At 41.1% G+C, this 23193-nt stretch overlaps 1 protein-coding gene across 6 annotated transcripts in view; it reads right to left on the bottom strand.

Annotated features, from left to right (window-relative positions):
• Nucleotides 1–2634: 2634 nt before the first annotated feature.
• ccdc172 (coiled-coil domain containing 172) overlaps nt 2635–23193 on the bottom strand; it is a 26980-nt gene continuing 6421 nt past the window's right edge. The window contains exons 3-9 of one of the 6 annotated variants that reach the window (XM_062057977.1): nt 22775–22870; nt 12963–13079; nt 12678–12846; nt 10568–10669; nt 10210–10312; nt 5758–5845; nt 2635–4057 (exon numbers count right to left, since the gene is read on the bottom strand). In XM_062057977.1, the coding sequence (XP_061913961.1) occupies nt 4025–4057; nt 5758–5845; nt 10210–10312; nt 10568–10669; nt 12678–12846; nt 12963–13079; nt 22775–22870 (708 nt within the window). In that variant the 3' untranslated portion in view covers nt 2635–4024. Of the gene's footprint in view, nt 4061–5757; nt 5846–10209; nt 10313–10567; nt 10670–12677; nt 12847–12962; nt 13080–22774; nt 22871–23193 lie in introns of all 6 variants that reach the window. The other 5 variants (XM_062057975.1, XM_062057976.1, XM_062057978.1 and 2 more) reach the window with 5 other exon arrangements.

Raw genomic sequence — 23193 nt, 5'->3', positions numbered from 1 at the left:
CAAAGAACCAGCATCACATGTTATGTAGACCACAAGGAAATGTTTTCCATTTATAAACATAATATTGACTCCTTTAATGCGCCCTATAATTCGGTGTGCCTTATATATGAAAAAAGATCCAAAATAGACCATTCATCGGCAGCGCTCCTTATAATCCGCCCTATGGTCCGGAAAATATGTCACTTCTATTTTTTTAAAAGACAAAACATTAAAGCAGAGGGCAGCTTGTAGGAACAAATAATATGAATTTGCCTCTGGAAGTCATTATTAATTATATAAATTGTTTTAAGTAGACTGTCCATTTTACAGTAAAAACTTTACATTTACAACATTTTACTTTAAAATATAGTGTTGTTTTTTTGAAATTTTCACAACATTTTACGGTAAATGGAAAAACAATTTGATGGGTAGTTTGCTGTAAATCACAAGTCAAGAAGATATAATATTTATTTGATTATTTAGACAAAAAATGTTTGGAAAGTACGGTAAAATGTTTTAAATTGAGTTGAGTTTGCGTTTATTTGGAACATGCATGCATACAACATGGTACATCACAATTGACAGTTTCTCTTTTCAACATGTTGGAAAAGGAGTAGGAAGAAGCATAGAGTGTCACCGCCTGCTGCCATCTTGTGGTGTGTGTTCAGTTTGCCTTTGTTGGTGCAGCACACCTGGCTCTTATTGTTTGTTTCTTCCTAGAGTTCCTGTGGGCGGAGTTGTGAGACGTGCACAGCTGTGTCCAATCAGCCTGACACTATTTAAGCAGCTGGATGGCACTCGGCAACTCTTGTATGAAGATTCCGATGCTGCTTGTATTTATGCTTCTTACCTTCTTGGCTACTTCCAGTGCCATCCAGCTTGGTATGTACTTTGGTAGTTTGCACGTCCGACCCAAGTTTAGTTAGCTTTGTATTAGTGATGGGTTGATGAGGCGTCATGAAGCGTTTCGACACATTGCAAAACTGTATTGATACTGTGTCACTAAATACTGACATCTGCTGGACATTAAAAATCCCTACAGGCAACCTATGGACCGACTCAACTGACACTGATTTTATGACCTTGTATATACAATAATATAAACCAAGACTAGGGATGATACTCGAAACCGGTTTTCTCGGTTGTTCGATAAGAAAAGAACCGAGTCCTCGGACTCGAATCCCTTTTTGAGAACCGGTACCCGTTATCGAGACCACTATAGTAAAGAAAAAGAGTTGGTTCTTTATTCGAATCCCTGGGAACGAATCCCGTCCCGACCAGAAATGCTCCGTGTGACATCACAAGAAATGACGTCACGTAGCTCAGTCATTAGGCGCAGATAGCAAAAGCAGGAAAACAATGGACGGGAAAAAGCGCTCCAAGGTGTAATAAAGTTCAAAACAAAAGCTATAATCCAATGAATAACTTTACTGAGAGATTTGAGCAGACTACAAACTCATGACCAACACTTTTACCACCAACCGGAAACATAGCAACCAGGCTAGCAACGCACCTCCTTTACGGCAGCTGTCGCAACCTTCTTAAAACAACCGCAGCACATACATATATGACATCTCCATTTTTTAACTTTCGCTTTTCTTTCCTTGTAAACAAAACAAAATTACACTGTATATGTGTTGTCTGTCTAATTATAAATAATGCAGACGAGGCGTGTTGGCTGAGTTCTTGATGTTTACTTTCACAGCGTACTCATAACCTCTTTCTTAGCTGTCGGGTGACGACATGCAACACTTTTCGGGACTACCGCGCATGCTCGTCACTCCCGTTGCATGCTGGGTAGTGTACTTGTTACATTCCCTAGCTCATAACATCTTTCCCCCATAAAGAAATAATGTTAACTCAAAGTGTATTTCTTTTTTTAGCTTTAACTTTTAATTTTTTTAGCATTGTAACCACATTTGCAAACAACTTTTCTCTTCATAGAATTTTCTTTCAATAAAGAAATAAAGTACAAAAATGTCAAAGCATCATAACAAACATTTATGTCAAATAGCAGCAGAAGTGCACTTTTTGGAGAGCTGTATTATTTTCAGTTTTGTGCCCAAGGGACTGATTTTATTTAACACTATATTATTATTTATACACCTATAGTGATCACAGAGACAGCTTGTTGGGGACCACTGGTGTACACCATAGACATTAGTGATGGCTCCGGCAACACAGATGCGTCGGCGCATGCGTCAAGCTCATAGAGCGATACCCTGTGTCGGTGTGCGTACCGCTTTTAGAAAGTCACGTGACCGATCATGAGCTGCTTTGGTCACGTGACCGATACGCGAACTGTATCGCACTGACGCTTCCTCTGTGCCCTGTGAGCAACGCTCCCTCTAAGGTGCGCGCCTGCGCAATCGGCGCACTGCTCAAGCGTCCTCTGCGCACAGCAAATATATGCCGCGCACCAAATCAAACCCATCTGAATTCTAAACCACTGGTGCGTTTATGGCCACACAAAAAGTCGGACAACTCATACACCACACAAAGTTACACTATTCACTGACAGTCAAGTATATATATATATATATATGAAATACTCGAGTTGGGTGAATTCTAGCTGTAAATAACCACGACCCCAATCACGCCCCCCCGCCCCCAACCCCCCTCCATCCCCTACCCACCACCTCCCGATATTGGAGGTCTCAAGGTTGGCAAGTATGAGTTTAAGCCATCTCTTGCAGTGGAGTTCTTGCGGAAAAAGCGAGAGTATCAACTTGAGCACGAGCTTAATAAAACCGCCCCCTAATTAGCTGACCACACTAAAACTGACTCAAGTCCAACAGCCATTCGTCACTCCTGCCACTAGAGGGCAGCATGTTACCACACTAAAACTAACTCAGGTCCTACAGCCATTCGTCACTCCTGCCACTAGAGGGCAGCATGTTACCACACTAAAACTAACTCAGGTCCTACAGCCATTCGTCAATCCTGCCACTAGAGGGCAGCATGTTACCACACTAAAACTAACTCAGGTCCTACAGCCATTCGTCACTCCTGCCACTAGAGGGCAGCATGTTACCACACTAAAACTAACTCAGGTCCTACAGCCATTCGTCACTCCTGCCACTAGAGGGCAGCATGTTACCACACTAAAACTAACTCAGGTCAGCCTGAACCTTTTATTTCGAGTGAATAAATACAGAATATTCACCTTAGCTTTCAGCTAAATCTTTTAATCTTTAATTTTTTATTGTCTGCATTTTAATTCTGCTTTTCCATCCATCCATCTTCTTCCGCTTATGTGAGGTCGGGTCGCGCGGGCAGCAGCATAATCAGGGAAGCCCAGACGTGCCCTAAACACCTCCCTAGGGAGGCGCTCGGGTGACATCCTGACCAGATGCCTGAACCACCTCATCTGGCTCCTCTCCATGTGGAGGAGCAGCGGCTTTACTTTGAGCTCCTCCTGGATGACAGAGCTTCTCACCCTATCTCTAAGGGAGAGACCCGCCACCCGGCGGAGGAAACTCATTTCGGGCGGTGGTACCCGTGATCTTGTCCTTTCGGTCATAACCCAAAGCTCATGACCGTAGGTGAGGATGGGAACGTGGATCGAGCGGTAAATTGAGAGCTTTGCCTTCCAGCTCAGCTCCTTCTTCACCACAACGGATCGATACAGCGTCCGCATTACTGAAGACGCCGCACCGATCCACCTGTTGATCTCACCATCCACTCTTCCCTCACTCGTGAACAAGACTCCCAGGTACTAGAACTCCTCCACTTGGGGCAGGGTAAAAAAATGATGCTTTTATTAAATGATGCTTTTATTTTCTTTCATTTCACTTTGTTGTAGCACATGTTGTGCTGTGAAGCACTTTGAGTCTGCCTTGTGTATGAAAAGTGCTACACCAATAAAGTTGCCTTGCCTAATAATCATGAATGACTCCTTTAACTATGAACTATTTGAACAACACTTAAATAAGTCAAACATTTATAGCACAAAAGTAGAACAAATATTTGGTTGAAGGTGTAATTCAATATATGGGAGGTCCTGCCTTCTTTCTCCTCCTCTGTGACGTCAGCAGAGATGTTCTTACCGCTGCTCCTCACCCTGCTGACTCTTCACCTTCTAGGACACAGGAAACACTCAGTACTCCAAATGATCAATGACGTCATCACTATGATCAATGATGTCATCACTATGTCTGGTACCATCATCTAGGATACCATGCTCTATTGAAATGATGCCAACGATAACAGGATCTATTATAAAATGGTACCCTAAAACCATGATTCAATGATAACATGATCTATTATAAAATGATACATTAAAAACATGATTCATGATAAAATGATACCATAAAAAGTTGATATAATGATAACATGATTCAATGATACTATAAAATGATGATTGCCCGTATGTGGGCTCTGTACCGAGGATGTTGTGGCTTGTGCAGCCCTTTGAGACACTTGTGATTTAGGGCTATATAAAGAAACATTGATTGATTGATTGATCCAAGATAAAACAATACCATAAAAAGATGATCTAATAACACGATCCAATAATACCATAAAATGATAATCCAATGATAACTCGATCAATGATACCATAAAAAGATGATCCAATGATAACATGATTAAGATGATCCATGACAACATACCATAAAGAGATTATCCATGATAACATGATACCATAAAAAGACGATCCAATGATAACATACCATAAGGATGATCCAATGATAACATGATTAAGATGATCCATGACAACATACCATAAAAAGATGATCCATGATACCATAAAAAGACGATCCAATGATAACATGATTAAGATGATCCAATGATAACATGATCCATGATACCATAAAAAGATGATCTAATGATAACATGATCCTTGATAACATGATACCATAAAAAAATGATCCAATGATAACATGTTCCAATGATAAGATACCATAAACAGATGATCTAATGATAACATGATACTATAAAAGATGACCATAAGATGATACCATAAAAAGATGATCCAATAATAACTTGATCAATGATAACATGATACCATAAAAAGATGATCGATGATAACATGACCCATGATAACACACTATAAAAAGGTGATCCAATGATAACATGATTAATGATAAAATGATACCATAAAAAGATGATCTAATAATAACATAATTCATGATAACATGATACCATAAAGATGATCCAATGATAACATGATACCATAAAAAGATGATCCAATGATACAATAAAAAGATGAACCAATGATAACATACCATAAAAAGATGATCCAATGATAAAATGATACCATAATGATGATCTAATGATAACATGATTCATGATAACAAAGATAATCCAATGATAACATGATCCAAAGATAATCTTATGATAACATGATCCAATGATAACATGATACCATAAAAAGATGATCTAATGATAACATGATACCATAAAAAGATGATCCAATGATAACATGATCAATGATAATATTTTACCATAAAAACATGATCCAATGATAACATAATCCATGATAACATGATACCAAAAAAAAGATGATCCAATGATAACATAATCCATGATAACATACCATAAAAAGAGGATCCAATGATAACATGATACCATAAAAAGATGATCCAATGATAAGATGATACCAAAAAAATGTGATCCATAAGATATCATAAAAAGGTGATCCAATGATAAGATTATACCATAAAAAGATGATCCAATGACAACATGATACCATAAAAATATGATCCAGTGATAAAATGATACCATTAAGTATGTGTTCTTAGCCTGAGTGTAACAGTGATGGCGTCATGTACGTACACTTTGGAGGAGGTGCAATTCTGAGCTGAGGGCTTCTCGCTGGAGCTCTACTTCTCCTCTTTTGTGCTCTTCTATCTCCTTCCTCATCCTGATGAAACAACACAATCATGACTTTCTTCTAGCAGCAGATGACAGGCAAACAACAACACAATGGTATGCAGTGATGTCTTCACATGTCCAAGTCAGAAACATAGTGTGGTCCTGCATGCCACATGATCCTCCGCACTGTTTGTCCTCATGAGGGTCACCTTGTACCTTATCAACTGGCCACAGTGAAGGTGTGTGTAACGCTGCTTGTATTATGACTTCCATTAGGTGGCAGATGTTTGAAGGTCCAATATGGCGTCACTTGAAATTGGAAAGTAATGAAACAGCAAAAGCTAAATGACATTTTCCACGTGGAAAGGGCAGCAGCATTGTTGACTTTTTGATACAATCACGTGTTGTGTTGTGCTGAATGTGTCGCGTCTACACATTTATGGAGCACGCAGGAAGCTATCATCTACCATACTCTACATCCTGCCACCTATTGTTCCCTGTTCTGCACACTAAACACTTTCTGAACAACTCCAGCACTCATTCAAATTGACACGCATTCAATTTCCACAGATCAATAAGCGGGAAGTTAAATATGGCTTTTAAAGAGACAGTGCGGCCGGCGAGGGCGGGATTGATGGCTACGCCTCAGAGTGGATGATCATAAGAATGAGCAGGGGGGGGGGGGGGCTTTCTGGGACAAACACACGTCCTCAGCACATCCTGGGGGCTAATAAGGCGAGGGGGGGTAATGAAGGGCCCGGTTTAATGAGGCTGATGGATGAACAAGACACGCTAAGCACACGCATGAGTTAGGGCCTATAAAGACACAACAACACATCCAACTGGTCAGCATCGTTTGTTGCTGCTCAGGGCAACACAAGCACTTGCCTTACAAATGTTACTGTAAACAACAACATGCTGGAAATAGTGACACATGTTACTGTAAACAACAACATGCTGGAAATACTGACAAAATATTACTGTAAACCTGCTGGAAATAGTAACATATGTTACTGTAAACAACAACCTGTTGGAAATAGTGACACATGTTACTGTAAACAACAACCTGCTGGAAATAGTGACACATGTTACTGTAAACCTGCTGGAAATAGTGAGAAATGTTACTGTAAACAACAACCTGCTGGAAATAGTGACACATGTTACTGTAAACCTGCTGGAAATAGTGACACATGTTACTGTAAACAACAATCTGCAGGAAATAGTGACAAATGTTACTGTAAACCTGCTGGAAATAGTGACAAATGTTACTGTAAACCTGCTGGAAATAGTGAGACATGTTACTGTAAACCTGCTGGAAATAGTGAGAAATGTTACTGTAAACAACAACCTGCTGGAAATAGTGACACATGTTACTGTAAACCTGCTGGAAATAGTGACAAATGTTACTGTAAACAACAATCTGCAGGAAATAGTGACAAATGTTACTGTAAACCTGCTGGAAATAGTGACACATGTTACTGTAAACCTGCTGGAAATAGTGACAAATGTTACTGTAAACAACAATCTGCAGGAAATAGTGACACATGTTACTGTAAACCTGCTGGAAATAGTGACACATGTTACTGTAAACCTGCTGGAAATAGTGACACATGTTACTGTAAACCTGCTGGAAATAGTGACAAATGTTACTGTAAACAACAATCTGCAGGAAATAGTGACACATGTTACAGTAAACCTGCTGGAATTAGTGACAAATGTTACTGTAAACAACAACCTACTGGAAATAGTGACATGACACTACAAATAGTGACAGAATCATTCAACAAAGTTGTGGCACCAGCAACAACTATTATTCTTCCTACCTGGAACTCATCGATTGTCAGTCTTCATGAAAAATGCTGTTGGTGTCCATAAGGAGACAGGAGGTGTGTGTATGTAGTCTATATACACACGGCGTGGATATAGGCCGTTGTCTACAAGGAGTCACGAAGTTAAATCATCATCACTTGGCAGCATGACGCCACACACTGAAGATTGAAATCGTCATAGTTACATCATTATTGTAATCCTCATGATTTTTGTTATGTTATTTATATAACGTACAAGAGGACTGGTGTCAGCACATCCAGTCTGCAGTAAAATGATTTGCTCTAGGGGTCATGTATCGATCCAAATGTCCATGGTATCGATGCTAAGGTGAGCATTGCTCTCTCTCTCTCTCTCTCTCTCTCTCTCTCCTCACTTGAGTAGGCACACGTCCCTCCTCTTTGTATGCGCCAAAAAATGACAAGGGAATTATTTTTATCATATTGTTTTATGTTGTTGTATTTACCCTAAATTCCAGACTATAAGCCGCTACTTTTTTTCCCTATGGTTTGAACCCTGCAGCTTATAAAACGGTGCCGCTAATTTATGTATTTTTCTTCTTTAATGGCCACAATGTTTTGTGCTCCATAGTTTTCATTAAACCCAAGCAGACACTAAAATGGTCTGTCATTGTTTGTGCCATGGCGCCATCTTTTGGACAAGTTCGCTCACTGCAGGTGTTGCGGGCCGAAAATGTACCTCCTGTTTTAATGCCTTAAACTGGAAATAAAACAGTCCATAGTGTTCCTACTCGTATGGAATCGTGTGTAAGTGTTACAATATAACTAAAACTATTCTTGCTTACCAAACTGTCCCATGTGTGATGTCTGTCGGAGTGTTTTCATGCATATTTGTACGTGCTATCGTAATGTAATGATGCATTACATTACGTTAGCATTAGCTAATATGCTAACACGTGTATGAGTGTCGGTGTTAGTATTATCAACTTACAATGGTATTCTTTTTGTATTGTTTCAGTTTCACAAATTCCTCAGTGAATTCACCAAAACGTCACCGTGGTGTTATTGAGTCTGTTTAGCTGATTGGAGAGCTAGATTCTGTTTTGTTTGATCAGCCGTTTTACAAACACCGTTTGGAAAATAATTAAGGTATGTAAATAAACATTTACAAACTCTTTCTGTGTAAATAACTCCTTTCACAACGTATATATCTGCCCCTTATAGTCCGGTCTGGCTAATTTATGGAACAATATTATTTTCTTCTAAAATTTAGTGGGCACGATTTATACACCAGTGCGCTCTAGAGTCCTGAAAAAACTGTTAAAAATGAAGTTTTATTTGTAAACAATCCTCCTGTGTTTTATCTTAATTACTTAAGTAATGGCAAATTCCCAAAATGATTTTGGCCCAGACGTTTCAAGTAAAAAGTATCCGTGTCTGCGATACGAAGCCCTGTATTTACCTGGTACCGGGTAAATGCCATAATTCTGGACATCTGCTGATTGGAGTAAGAGTTGCTCTGGTTTGTCGACAAATTGGAAGTTGCTGGCAGTCTTCAAAGTAGCCCAAAGCTGCCACAAATGATTGGAGGATGCGGGAAGAACTGTGGACACTCTTGTGGTTTGGATAACATCGGACATCAGTCATAGACAATTTAGAGTGAAAAGCACATTTTATTTTCACTCGCATACAAAACATTCTAACTTGGATTGGTTCCCTGGCTTGGAGACAACAAACTCCCTTCTTGTCTCTCATGGACACACACACCTGTTGTTGTTGACTTTGGACTGACTATCGGCTGCACAACATCAAGGCCGCGGAACAGAGACACATTGCAGGCTTACACACACTCATGCATCCACAAAAAAATATACGCCACTCACACATACCCCACCCCCAATCCAACGCCCTTGACGCAAATCCCATAGGGGGGATGGAAGGATGGGCAGCGCCTGAGAGCTGCAGCCTGCCACCATGACCCCCCACTCCCTCCCCTCTGTTGCTAGATATCTCGAGATGTACGTTGAAATATGTATATGTGCTTTGCTATGGAGGTTTTTTTTCCCACTCCAGCCTGGGCCCCCTTAGGAGCCCAGTCTAGATTGTATTTTTTTACTCATCCTTCCCCAGCGTTGACCTTTTTCCCATATTTTACGGGGCGCCTTGTGGCGACCCATCAGCGTTCCTGTTCTGTAACCCTGTACACTGTTTGTTTGTCTAATCATGAACGGGTTTGTGCTGAAAACTAAGTTTTGTTGTACTTGTGCAATGACAATAAAGACCTACCTATTAAGTACCATCCAGCCTTAATTGGCTTGCAAATGCATTTTAGTGTTCTTCTGCTTTTGAGCATGTTTAACTTTAGAATGCTTATTAGAAGACAAATGCCAGGAAATCTGCTTCCACAAGTAATGAAGCAACATTTCCACTCCTACTCGAGTATTTCGAAATGACCGACTAATAGTGTGCATGAAGCTGAGACGCCTAACTTCTCCTTGTGCTTGTTTCTTTTGAAGGTACGTCACACATGAAGTTAACCTTTCTTTACCTGTCCGGGACTGAGCACTTCATTGCATCGCATGGTTGGTTGAGGTGTGCGTCAGACAAAGCAGCAGCTGACACTCACCTGACACAGGTGCTGTCTGTCAAATGTTTCTGACTGACGAGGTGTCTCTCGGCCAAAAGCGCTTGTGTCTTCTCTTCTGCCCGGCTGAGCTGCTGCTGTATGTCTGCAGGCAGGCCAGCAAACACGACATTCACGTTTGCATCTTGCCCAATGTTACATTTCTCAAAACAAACAAATATAACAAGAACTCCACCTGCTAGCGTACGAGTGGCTTAAGAGAACACATTTCACTAATTCATGTCTATATTTGTCACTAAGTGGAGAATACTTTGCTTTGATTGGCTTTAAGTACATGCTGCCTACAGGGGAGATCTCTGCCAACCATTGAATGAAGAAGCGGATGCAATTTTCTTTTCACCTGTGTGCATGTTTTTGAGGGCTTGCAGTCCAAGCTGGAGAGTCCTCCTCTGTCCATTGAGGACGCTCATGTGGCTGTTCCTCTGACTCATCTCCTCCATTTCTGCATTTACAGGACAAACCAACAAGTTAGCCACATAACTTAGATAACATTGCTGAAGGAAAGATATGCAATGGTGTGGCTATACTAAATCTCTTGGTGGATGCTACGTGTGCGACAACACATCAAGCAGAACCAGCATGGGACCGACGAGGGTCTGTATGAAGGTCTGTCAAGGCTGGGTGACAAGGTGGCATCCAGAAGGATGAAACTTGCAGGTTACTACCACACACTCCTCCCAGATGGCAGAGCTTCTCACCCTATCTCTAAGGGAGAGCCACGCCACCCGGCGGAGGAAACTCATTTGGGCCGCTTGTACCCGTGATCTTGTCCTTTCGATCATAACCCAAAGCTCATGACCATAGGTGAGGATGGGAACGTAGATCGACCGCTAAATTGAAAGCTCCTTCTTCACCACAACGGATCGATACAGAGTCTGCATTACTGACCTGTCGATCTCACGATCCACTCTTCCCTCACTCATGAACAAGACTCCGAGGTACTTGAACTCCTCCACTTGGGGCAAGATCTCCTCCCCAACCCGGAGATGGCACTCCACCCTTTTCCGGGCGAGAACCATGGACTCAGACTTGGAGGAGCTGATTCTCATCCCAGTCGCTTCACACTCGGCTGCGAACCGATCCAGTGAGAGCTGAAGATCCTGGCCAGATGAAGCCATCAGGACCACATCATCTGCAAAAAGCAGAGACCTAATCCTGCAGCCACCAAACCGGATCCCCTCAAAGCCCTGACTGCGCCTAGAAATTCTGTCCATTAAAGTTATGAACAGAATGGGTGACAAAGGGCAGCCCTGGCGGAGTCCAACCCTCACTAGAAACGTGTCCGGCAATGCGGACCAAGCTCTGACACTGATCGTACAGGGAGCGGAGCGCCACAATCAGACAGTCCGATACCCCATAATCTCTGAGCACTCCCCACAGGACCTCCCGAGGTACACGGCCGAATGCCTTCTCCATGTCCACAAAGCACATGTAGACTGGTTGGGCAAACTCCCATGCACCCTCAAGGACCCTGACGAGGGTATAGAGCTGGTCCACAGTTCCAGGACAAAAACCGCACTGTTCCTCCTGAATCCGAGGTTCGACTATCCGGCGTAGCCTCCTCTCCAGTACATCTGAATAGACCTCACTGGGAAGGCTGAGTTGCATTCTATCTATCGATCACAAATGGAATGTTCGGTTGGCCTTAAAAGACATTTGTCCTTTCATCCAAGCTAGTTTCATTTGCTCATAGATCTAGGTCAGATCTAGTCGATGAGAAACATCTTCCCAGACAAACTGACATTAGTACAGTTAAATACAACGACCTGATGTTCGCTTGAACTTGCGAGGATACATTTTAGTTCAGAGCCTACCCGCTGCTCACTGGCGTAGCAAATGTCACAGGGAACCCCTTAAGATCTGCCTGAACACATCGGGGTTTTACTCGCTAGCATTAGCTTATAGCTAAATATGATTGTTTTGTAACCATTGGAGACCATCAGCTGCTTCTTCCAGCCCATTTTGCTCCTCCATCCACACCTTGACTTCCTTTCCACGCCTGAAGCTGCCCCTACTCACCCCCGACTCTGATTGTGGTAGATAGTATAACTAATATCCACATGTTTAACGGCATTCGTTGCTACTACTCAGGAACATTAGTGATCAACATCGTTATCGTTCTCGCCTTTTGGATTTAATGAGACGCCAATCAGAACAGACAAAAGGATTTTATAGTCCTCTTTTTTTTTACATTACTTCATAAAACTACCATAGTCAATTGTACTATACATTCTGTTAAAATAATTATTATCTAAAAGTGTATTTTAGTTGAAATTGTGATATTCTGGGGAGGAGCTAGCACATATTAAAATGATTTTAATGAATTCCAATGGGCATAGCGTTACAAGCTTGATCAGAGAAGCAATTGAGTTCATAATTTGAGGTACTACTGTACTTATCTGGACCACAAGAAAGTGTGTTACATGTAGACTAGAATCCTCCTTAATGACCTTTGTGGAACAAGTCCACCTGTCTGTCCAGGTTCAGGACCTCAGTGTGTGTTTGACTGGTCAACACAGTCTCTCTGCTGCCGCCCAGACTGAAGTCACTGTTGAAGGTGAACACTTCCTGCAGGAAGACGCTCTCTTCGTCTTGGAACTCTGCTCTGATCTTGTCCTGCTTTGGAAGGTCAGACCATGAGAAATAGCCCAATAATACGACTACTCACTGATACTCTTCCCTGTGAACCATCAAATACGACCATGTTTATTTGAATAAAAGTTGTGTGTGCCTACCAGACGTTCCTTGAGGTGACTCTTTTGGCAGAGAAGCTCCTGAATGTGTTTGGACATCTCTTCTTTACATTTATTCATCAAGTCCCTCTGCAGCCTCATGGAGGACAACTGCTGCTCCTGAAAGGCAGTTGTTAATAAAGTCACTAAATGAAAAGTCTCTCAAGTCCACATCAGGGACACATCTGTTTGGCTTTTTCTGTGTTTTTTAGCAACACTTGTTTTGAAAGGTCAGCAGAGAAAAATATACAGAGGTTTGGTTGATATCAGCACTTCAGTCATCAACAATTGCATCATCTGAGAAATGGACATTGAAACAGTGTAGGTGTGACTTGGTAGGATATGTACAGCGAGCAGTGAACATAGTGAGCTCAGAAAGCATAAGAACAAGTATATACATTTGATTATTTACAATCTGGGGAGGTGGGATGTGGAGGGGGGAGGGTGTTAGTCTAGGGTTGAAGTTTAAGTTTTACACATAACAATGCTGACCTAAAGCAGGGCTGTCCAAACTTGTTACACTGTAGGCCGCACACTGAAAAATTAAAGTGTGCAGGGACCATTTTGATAAAATTATTGTCAAAACGAATACTATTTATTGTTAACTGTTACGGCTCCCCGAAAGTGTGGTCCTCGGGACCTGGAAGGGTCTCAGTCGTAATTGTTTTTTTTTTAAAATAAGTCATTTATACACAATCTTCATGATCTGGGCTCTGCATGCCACCACATTGGATTTGAAGTGAACGAAATTGAAGTGCAGACTTTAAAGTTTAATTCAAGGGGTTGAACACAAATATACTGTATGATCAAGCATGTAAGAATTGTTGTTTTTTTAACGAATGATGCTCATTCCAAGGTCTCCAAAGTAATTGGACAAATAAACATAACACAAAGTAAAATGTTACTTGACTGCCTGAGGTCTGGAACCCATGGACTTCACCAAACGGTTTGAATGGGTTTGTGCTGAAAACAAAGTTTTGTTGTACTTGTGCAATGACAATAAGGACCTATCCTATCCTATCCTAAACGCTGGGTTTCCTCCTTTGTGATGCTTTGCCGGGCCTTCAGTTGTTGTTTGTGGCTCTTTCTGCCATCAGTCTTGTCTTGAGCAAGTGAAATACATGCTCCATTGGGTTGAGATCTGGTGATTGCCTCTGCCATTGCAGAATATTTCACTTATTTGCTTTAACAAACTCCTGGGTTGCTTTAGCAGAATGTTGTGGATGATTTTCCATCTGTACTGTGAAGCACCGTCCTATCAACTTTGCTGCATTTGGCTGAATCTGAGCCGAAAGTACAGTACAGGCAAAAAGTTTGGACACACCTTCTCATTTCAATGCATTTTCTTTATTTTCCTGACTATTTACATTGCAGATTGTCACTGAAGGCATCAAAACTATGACACCTGTGAAGAGAAAACCATTTCAGGTGACTACATCTTGAAGCTCATCGAGAGAATGCCAAGAGTGTGCAAAGCACTAATCAGAGCAAAGGGTGGCTATTTTGAGGAAACAAGAATATAAAACATGATTTTTGTCAAGTACGTAACTCCACATGTGTCCATTCATAGTTTTGATGCCTTCAGTGACAATCTACAATGTACATAGTCATGCCAATAAAGAAAACCCATTGAATGAGAAGGTGTGTCCAAACTTTTGGCCTGTACTGGGGGTGTATATTGTAGCGTCCCGGAAGAGTTAGTGCTGCAAGGGCTTCTGGGTATTTGTTCTGTTGTGTTTGTTGTGTTACGGTGCGGATGTTCTCCCGAAATGTGTTTGTCATTCTTGTTTGGTGTGAGTTCACAGTGTGGCGCATATTTGTAACAGTGTTAAAGTTGTTTAAACGGCCACCCTCAGTGTGACCTGTATGGCTATTGATCAAGTATGCCTTGCTTCACTTGTGTCTGTGAAAAAGCCGCATATATTATGTGACTGGGCTGGCGCGCTGTTTGTATGGGGGAAAAGCGGACGTGACGACAGGTTGTAGAGGACGCCAGAGGCACGCCCCCAATATTGTTGTCCAGGTGGAAATCGTGAGAAATTCGGGAGACTGGTTGCCCCGGGAGATTATCGGGAGGGGCACTGAAATTCGGGAGGGTTGGTAAGTATGCCCTACGTCCGTGTTATACCGGATATGTACCGCTCCGTACAGCGGCGTTTTAAAAAGTCATTAATTTTACTTTTTGAAACCGATACCGATAATTTCCGATATTACATTTTAAAGCATTTATTGGACATCTCAAATACATAAGGTCAAAAAGTAAGTTTAAGAAAGGGGGGGCCGCTCTCTGTAGCCTAAAGCGTTCAAACAAATATTCGTCACTTCGGGCAAGTAGCTCTACATGGTGGTGAAATATGCGCTCCCTCCCCAGGGCACGATCTGCGGCATCTTGCAGTAGCAGCAAAAGCATTGCCATTGTGTGAGTTGAGACTTTTAAAGAGTCACCAATCACTAAATCAACGCCCCGGTAATTCGTGATTGTGTGCGTGTGTGTGTGTGCGCGCACACGGTATTTTGAAATGGCTATATATTGCTCATTTTGCTATATGTCTGTCTGTCTCATCTCTATCTATCTATCTATCTATCTATCTATCTATCTATCTATCTATCTATCTATCTATCTATCTATCTATCTATCTATATATATATATATATATATATATATATATATATATATATATATATATATATATATATATATATATATACATATGAGATTAATATAATAGAAGTAAGGGAACTTGTCACACTTAAGAACAAATAGGCCACCCTAAGAGTGCTCTGGAGCACTCGTAGATTTTGTTCTTTCCTACGAACAAATCCCAGCTAAGAAAACATTGGTGAATACAAAAATCTCCTTAAAAACTTCGTAGGTGGGCCTAAGAACAAAGTTTGTTCTTAAGAACGGTTGCTGAATGGGGCCCAAAGAGAGGGTAGCTTAAGAAGCCGGCTGATTAGCCCAAAGGAGCTGCAGGTGGACTCTCACTATTATGTTAGATCCACTATGGACTGGACTCTCACACTGTTATGTTAGATCCACTATGGACTGGACTCTCACTATTATGTTAGATCCACTATGGACTGGACTCTCACACTATTATGTTAGATCCACTATGGACTGGACTCTCACACTATTATGTTAGATCCACTATGGACTGGACTCTCACACTATTATGTTAGATCCACTATGGACTGGACTCTCACTATTATGTTAGATCCACTATGGACTGGACTCTCACACTATTATGTTAGATCCACTATGGACTGGACTCTCACACTATTATGTTAGATTCACTATGGACTGGACTCTCACTATTATGTTAGACCCACTATGGACTGGACTCTCACTATTATGTGAGATCCACTATGGACTGGACTCTCACACTATTATGTTAGATCCACTATGGACTGGACTCTCACTATTATGTTAGATCCACTATGGACTGGACTCTCACACTATTATGTTAGATCCACTATGGACTGGACTCTCACTATTATGTTAGATCCACTATGGACTGGACTCTCTCACTATTATGTTAGATCCACTATGGACCGGACTCTCACTATTATGTTAGATCCACTATGGACTGGACTCTCACACTATTATGTTAGATCCACTATGGACTGGACTCTCACTATTATGTTAGATCCACTATGGACTGGACTTTCAAAATATATTATGCTAGATCCACTCGACGTCCATTGCACCGGTCGCCCTAGAAAGTGGGGGTCACCCACATCTGCGGTCCTCTCCAAGGTTTCTCATTGTCATCCCCCTGGGTTGAGTTTTTCCTTGCTCTGATGTGGGATCTGAACCAAGGATGTCGTTGTGGCTTGTGCAGCCCTTTGAGACACTTGTGATTTAGGGCTATATAAATAAACATTGATTGATTGACATTGACATTGACGCAAATAATTGGAGCTTACATTTTTAACAGTTTTACGCTACTGGTAGTTTTTTCCGAGAATGTTCAATAACTGACAGAACACCGGCCTATCTGTTGAGTTCATTTAATTCATTTTCATGTTTTAATGCCTTTTTTGTCAAATAAACCGTTTTTTTAGGTCAAAAACACAAAATATATGATAGTTTACCCCCCCCAAAAATGTCGAAGTGGAATATTCGAAGTGAAATAATTGGAGTCTTGAGTAGGTCAATAATTCAAAACATTGATATTAATTCATTATTATTTTTTGAGCATCCATCCATCCATTTTCTACCGCTTGTCCTTTTTGGGGTCGCGGGGGCTGCTGGAGCCTATCTCAGCTGCATTCGGGCGGAAGGCGGGGTACACCCTGGACAAGTCGCCACCTCATCACAGGGCCAACACAGATAGACAGACAACATTCACACACTAGGGCCAATTTAGTGTTGCCAATCAACCTATCCCCAGGTGCATGTCTTTGGAGGTGGGAGGAAGCCGGAGTACCCGGAGGGAACCCACGCAGTCACGGGGAGAACATGCAAACTCCACACAGAAAGATCCCAGGACTAAAATATATCCCACACATATTCTTGTGGATCCAAAAGGGTCCTACTCATAAAAGTGTTAAAAATTACGCACATTTTTTTTTTTTTTTACAACTTTAATCTCTAGGTCAACGTCAGATTTAGCCGTTGATTATATGTTTTTTATCATTTCTTTATTTGTTTTTATGTGCCCTTTTTGTCAAAGAAAACGTTGTTTTTTATATGGCAAAGAGACGAAATATGTAATATTTTCCACCAAAAAAAATTCCAAGTGGAATATTTGCTGTCAAATAATTGGAGCTTTGAATATGCCAATAATTCATAACAACATTGATTTGGTTTCATTATTATTTTTGAACAATGACAGCTTCAAATTAAAAAACAGCCTGCATGTCGGCTTTGTGTTATTAGAGTCAACATTGCAGCTTTTTCTTGTTACATTTCACATGTTTGCTCCACTTTTGGTTTAGTTTTTTTTAAATAGTATTTTTAAAATGTGCCGGGTGTTGTTAGAAAAATAGCCGCAGGCCACAAAAGTCCCAAAAGTACTTTGGACACCACTGACTTAAAGCATGTAACCTGTACATGTACACGACTGTACTATAGATAGATGCTTTATTCATCTCCAAGAGAAACACATAACCTTGGATTGAGCAAAGAGAAGAACTCCAAGATGAACCTCCTTCACAGTTGACCCTAAAAGGAACTTTGCCCGGTGTGAATGTTCCAGGACTGTTAGGGACAGCGTCAGAAAGGCAGCATGTTTATTCACGTTGCTTATATGGCCATAGGAGTCTATTGACACCAAGTGCAATCATCTCGCAGGCTTTTAAGCACCATCATTATTTTCTGAAGACAGCTCTTTCAAACGCAGACCAGATTTATCTCACACCAGCAGCTTGATTTCATTTCAGCACGTAAGAGAGTTTGCAGATGACACCAACATATTATAAAGTATAATCGCCTCATTATGTTACTTTACTCCAACACAAAATGTTTGGAATATATCTTAAAAATACAGGGGCGTGGCAATGTTTTCTAACAAGGACCACGTAGTCAAAGTATGCGCAAAACATTTTGATATATTTTTTTTTTTGTAAAGAAAAATGCTAAATATGATTAAAGACAAAACTCAGTGTCCGTTTTGGGTTATAAGTGACATAGTGTAGTATTATTAATGATTACAAAGGGAAAAAAATAACAGGAAAAATAGCAAAAACAAACACAACGCTAACCCATACTTGCCAACCCTCCCGGATTTTCCGGGAGACTCCCAGAATTCAGCGCCTCTCCCGAAAACCTCCCGGAAGAAATTTTCTCCCGAAGATCTCCCGGAATTCAGCCGGAGCTGGAGGCCACGCCCCCTCCAGATCCATGCGGACCTGAGTGGCGACAGTCTGTTTTCACGTCGGCTTTCCCACGATATAAACAGCGTGCCTGCCCAATCACGTTATAACTGTAGAATGATCGAGGGTGAGTTCTTAGTTTCTTATGTGGGTTTATTGTTAGGCAGTTTCATTAACGTCCTCCCAGCGCGGTAACAACACACAACAACAGCAGTCACGTTTTCGTCTACCGTAAAGCAGTTCGTCTGCCGTAAACAGCAATGTTGTGACACTCTTAAACAGGACAATACTGCCATCTACTGGATAGCCTCCGGAACACTGAAATTCAAGTATTTCTTTTATTTATATGTATAATAAAATATATATATATAAATATATATATATATATATATATATATATATATATATATATATATATATATATATATATATATATATATATATATATATATAGCTAGAATTCACTGAAAGTCAAGTATTTCATACACATATATATATATATATATATACAGTATATATATATATATATGAAATATATATAAAATACTCGAGTTGGTGAATTCTAGCTGTAAATATACTCCTCCCCTCTTAACCACGCCCACAACCCCACTTCCCGGAATCGGAGGTCTCAAGGTTGGCAAGTATGCGCTAACCTTAAGTAATGTAATGAGAAAAAGCTGAAATGTTGATACTACTGACTAATAATATACAGTACTGTCACTTAAAGCTGACCCTAAGTTTTGTCTTTAAAAACTGGATATATAATGTTCTTTCCGTATCTTTTTTGTATTATTACTAGGTGTGTAACGGTACGTGTATTTGTATTGAACCGTTTCGGTACGGGGGTTTCGGTTCGGTTCGGAGGTGTACCGAACGAGTTTCCACACGGACATATTAAGTAGCGTAACGCACGTTGTGTAAACAATGCACACAGAGGCACAACACACGGCATGCTAGCAACGACCGGGCTACGACAACATATAAAAGCCAGAGCTGGAAGACCCTCTTGCCTCGTTAAGATCTCCTGTTTGGGAACATTTCGGCTCGCGGTGCGATACAACAATGGAGGACGGAGGTTTGCCGACATTGTTCAGCAGCTGCTTCTGACAACACGTCAAACATGCTAACCCATTTGAAGCGTCACCACCGCATTCAAGCAGCCTCTCCTTGGCGAGTCAGGCAGGGCTAAAGCAATAACAAATGTTTTTATAGCAGCAGATTTAAGACCATATTGCATTAAAAACTAGATTTTGACCCACTTCTATTGGGGAAGAACAATGAGCTCATATATCCTCTTACTGCTAAGTTAGCCAGGCTGGGGGGGGGGGGGAAAGAAAAGTTAATCTGAGGCTGAGTTGACCTGAAACTGTTTAATGTTGCACTTTATATATGTAGAAGAAAAGTTTTGTCATTTTATTTAATCTGAGCAACGACTTGAGGCAGTTTAATGTTGATTAACGTGGACTTAAACAAGTTGAAAAACTTATTGGGGTGTTACCATTTAGTGGTCAATTGTACGGAATATGTACTGTACTGTGCAATCTACTAATAAAAGTCTCAATCAATCATTCAAAAAAAGCACTTTATATGTAGAAAGGTTTTGTTAAGAAACCATTCTGAGCCTTATCTTATTTAGTTCTTATTTTATATATGTTGACCACATTAACCCTGGCAATGGACCCTGTGTGTATATACCTGTATATGTTATGCCATTGTTTACAAATTTGGTAAATAAATAACCAAAACATTTATATTTTGTTGTTTTCTTACTGTACCGAAAATGAACCGAACCGTGACCTCTAAACCGAGGTATGTACCGAACCGAAATTTTTGTGTACCGTTAAACCCCTAATTATTACTATTATTATTGTTAAATAAATAAGCCAAAATGGCCCCTACATACTTTTCAGTATGAGACACTTGGTGGCAGAAGTTTGGACACAAATGTTAAGCTTTTTCCCCCCGCTTTCTCACGTCATCGCATCACAAACTGTTCTTTTCGTCTCTTTACATTTTGACCGTCATTTTTTAATCCAACAATTGCTTGGATTTAAATGACCTCACATCCGGCTTATTAAATGTACGTGGCGGTCGAGCCAGCGTCTGTTCCTAGTGGGTAATATAGACACTGTTTTGCCTTTCTTGAAGAAAAATGCCCTATGCTTGCGTTGGTTTCGGCTGTACAAACTGCTGAAAGGACAAACGTTTCTTCAGAGTACCTCGAGAGGCAATCAAGAAGGGCGCAGGAGTGCAAGATTTTATAGGAAGCGACGACGGCAAAAGTGGCTCTCGAAGGGAGCAGAGTTTGCAGTGACCACTTTGTTAAAGGTTTGTTTGATACATGCACTCGTTTAGTACTTTCCATCAAAGTATTGCCTTGATATTGTTTGTATATTATTTTTTAACAAACACATAGCAGAGAGTTAGGGTCAGTGATACGTTGTGAGGAAATGTACTTCTACACAGGGCTGGGCAATGAGGAAGAAACAGCACATATACATATTACAACGTACATCTCGAGATATCTAGCAACAGAAGGGAGGGAGTGCGGGGTCATGGTGGAAGGCCGCAGCTCTCAGGCGCTGCCCATCCTTCTATCACCCCTATGGGATTTGCGTTGAGGGCGTTGGATTGGGGGTGGGGTATGTGTGTGTGGCGTATATTTTTGTGGATGCATGTGTGTGTGTAAGCCTGCAGTGTGTCTCTGTTCCGCGGCCTTGATGTCGTGCAGCCGATAAGTCCAAAGTCAACAACGACAGGTGTGTGTCCATGAGAGACAAGAAGGGAGTTTGTTGTGTCTTTGCCGCACTGTCCTTCGGGAGAGTCTCGAAGCCAGGGAAACAAGCCAAGTTAGAATGTTTTGTATACGAGTTAAAATAAAATTAGCTTTTCACTCTAAATTGTCTATGACTGGTCCTCAAAAGCCTGCGGGGCAGACAGTCCGATGTGATCCAAAATCACAAGAGTGTCCACAGTTCTTCCCGCATCCTCCAATCATTAATATTAATATTAAAGGTGGATTGTCTCGTGCAGGATTGTACCGAGCATCGTTGCATCCCTACTGTGGTATCTTCTACCAGACATTTCCGCCATGTTTGATGGAGCTAATACATGCTAACAGCTGATCAACGTGATCCAACTGAAATTAATCACGATCGTCGATCATTTAATTGCCCAGCCCTTCTTCTGTGTCTCCCCTCTTGTTCACTTTGTACACAAATGTGTCAAGAGTACATATGACTACAGGACAAACATCAAATATGGCAATGATACAGTAAGTTTGATAGATGGATATGCAGTCACAGTAGTTTGTTTACATGGACTCATCCTGGCAAAACTCATGAAAGGCAACCTTACCCGAGCAAAAACGATGCATGATTTATCCAGTACAATCTTGACACCAATGTCCTTGACCCAGCCACACACAAAGAAGTTGTGGACCTCCCTGATGTTCCATGTTTTGTCGTGTAAAATGACATCTGGAGCACCAGGTAGTTTGACATGTCTGGAATGGGATCTATTCTATTGCATAATTGGACTTTTTCTCATATCTGCTTTTTGCAGGAAGATCTAGGCCCCCTGCGCACTCAGCTCGTTCACCTTGGCTTGGTTGAAGACCAATTGTTTCTACTTCTGGGAGGAAGTCAGTCACGTTCAGGACACACTTTGGACAATATCATGTTTTTTGCATTGTCAGATTGTTCTCAGGTTTAAAACTCATGCAATTGTATGCAACACGTGCATTTTTTTCCGTCAAAATTGAGCAAAGGAATATGTTTAGTAAGAAAGATGAAGTGCTTTATTAATCCACATTAGTTCCAGGCGTTGGTGGGCCACATAAAACCCTGCCGCGGGCCAGATCTGGCCCCCGGGGCCTTGAGTTTGACACATGTGTATTAGATGTTTTAATAATAAAGCAAGTCAAACATGTATTACTGTTCATTTTTTGTTTATCCTAAACACAAATGGTTGGATTCCAGAAAAAATGTGTTCTTTACCTTCATGTCCAGTTCCTCAGAAGTCTTGTCGTACTTTTCAGTGGCAGCTTTCAACTCACCATTGCATCGGACAATGGCCGCCTTCACTAGATAGCCAACATTGACACATAAGATATGACGTATGAGTCCCACAGAATGTTCCAGACTTGGCTGCAAAGATGACAACACGGCACTACATCACATGTCATGATGAATAGAGCAAGTATTGAAAAACATGAAAGTGTCCGCTTACTGTAAACGTGATGCTTCCATAAAAAGCTTTTAGCTCGGTATGTGTAAATTGACCGCTTTTTGGATCTCTGCAGTGGTCACTCTGAATATTTCACGCTTGATCGCACCATCGTGAGAGCGTTGTTTTCAGAGTTCAACTGCATGACCGTTGCTTTCATCCCCATTATACACCGGCACTCATGACCAGA

The sequence above is a fragment of the Entelurus aequoreus genome, linkage group LG09, assembly GCF_033978785.1.
Source record: "Entelurus aequoreus isolate RoL-2023_Sb linkage group LG09, RoL_Eaeq_v1.1, whole genome shotgun sequence".
Taxonomy (NCBI): Eukaryota; Metazoa; Chordata; class Actinopteri; order Syngnathiformes; family Syngnathidae; genus Entelurus; species Entelurus aequoreus.
Note: the sequence above shows the minus strand (reverse complement) of the source record. Positions and strands in the feature narration are given on the sequence as shown.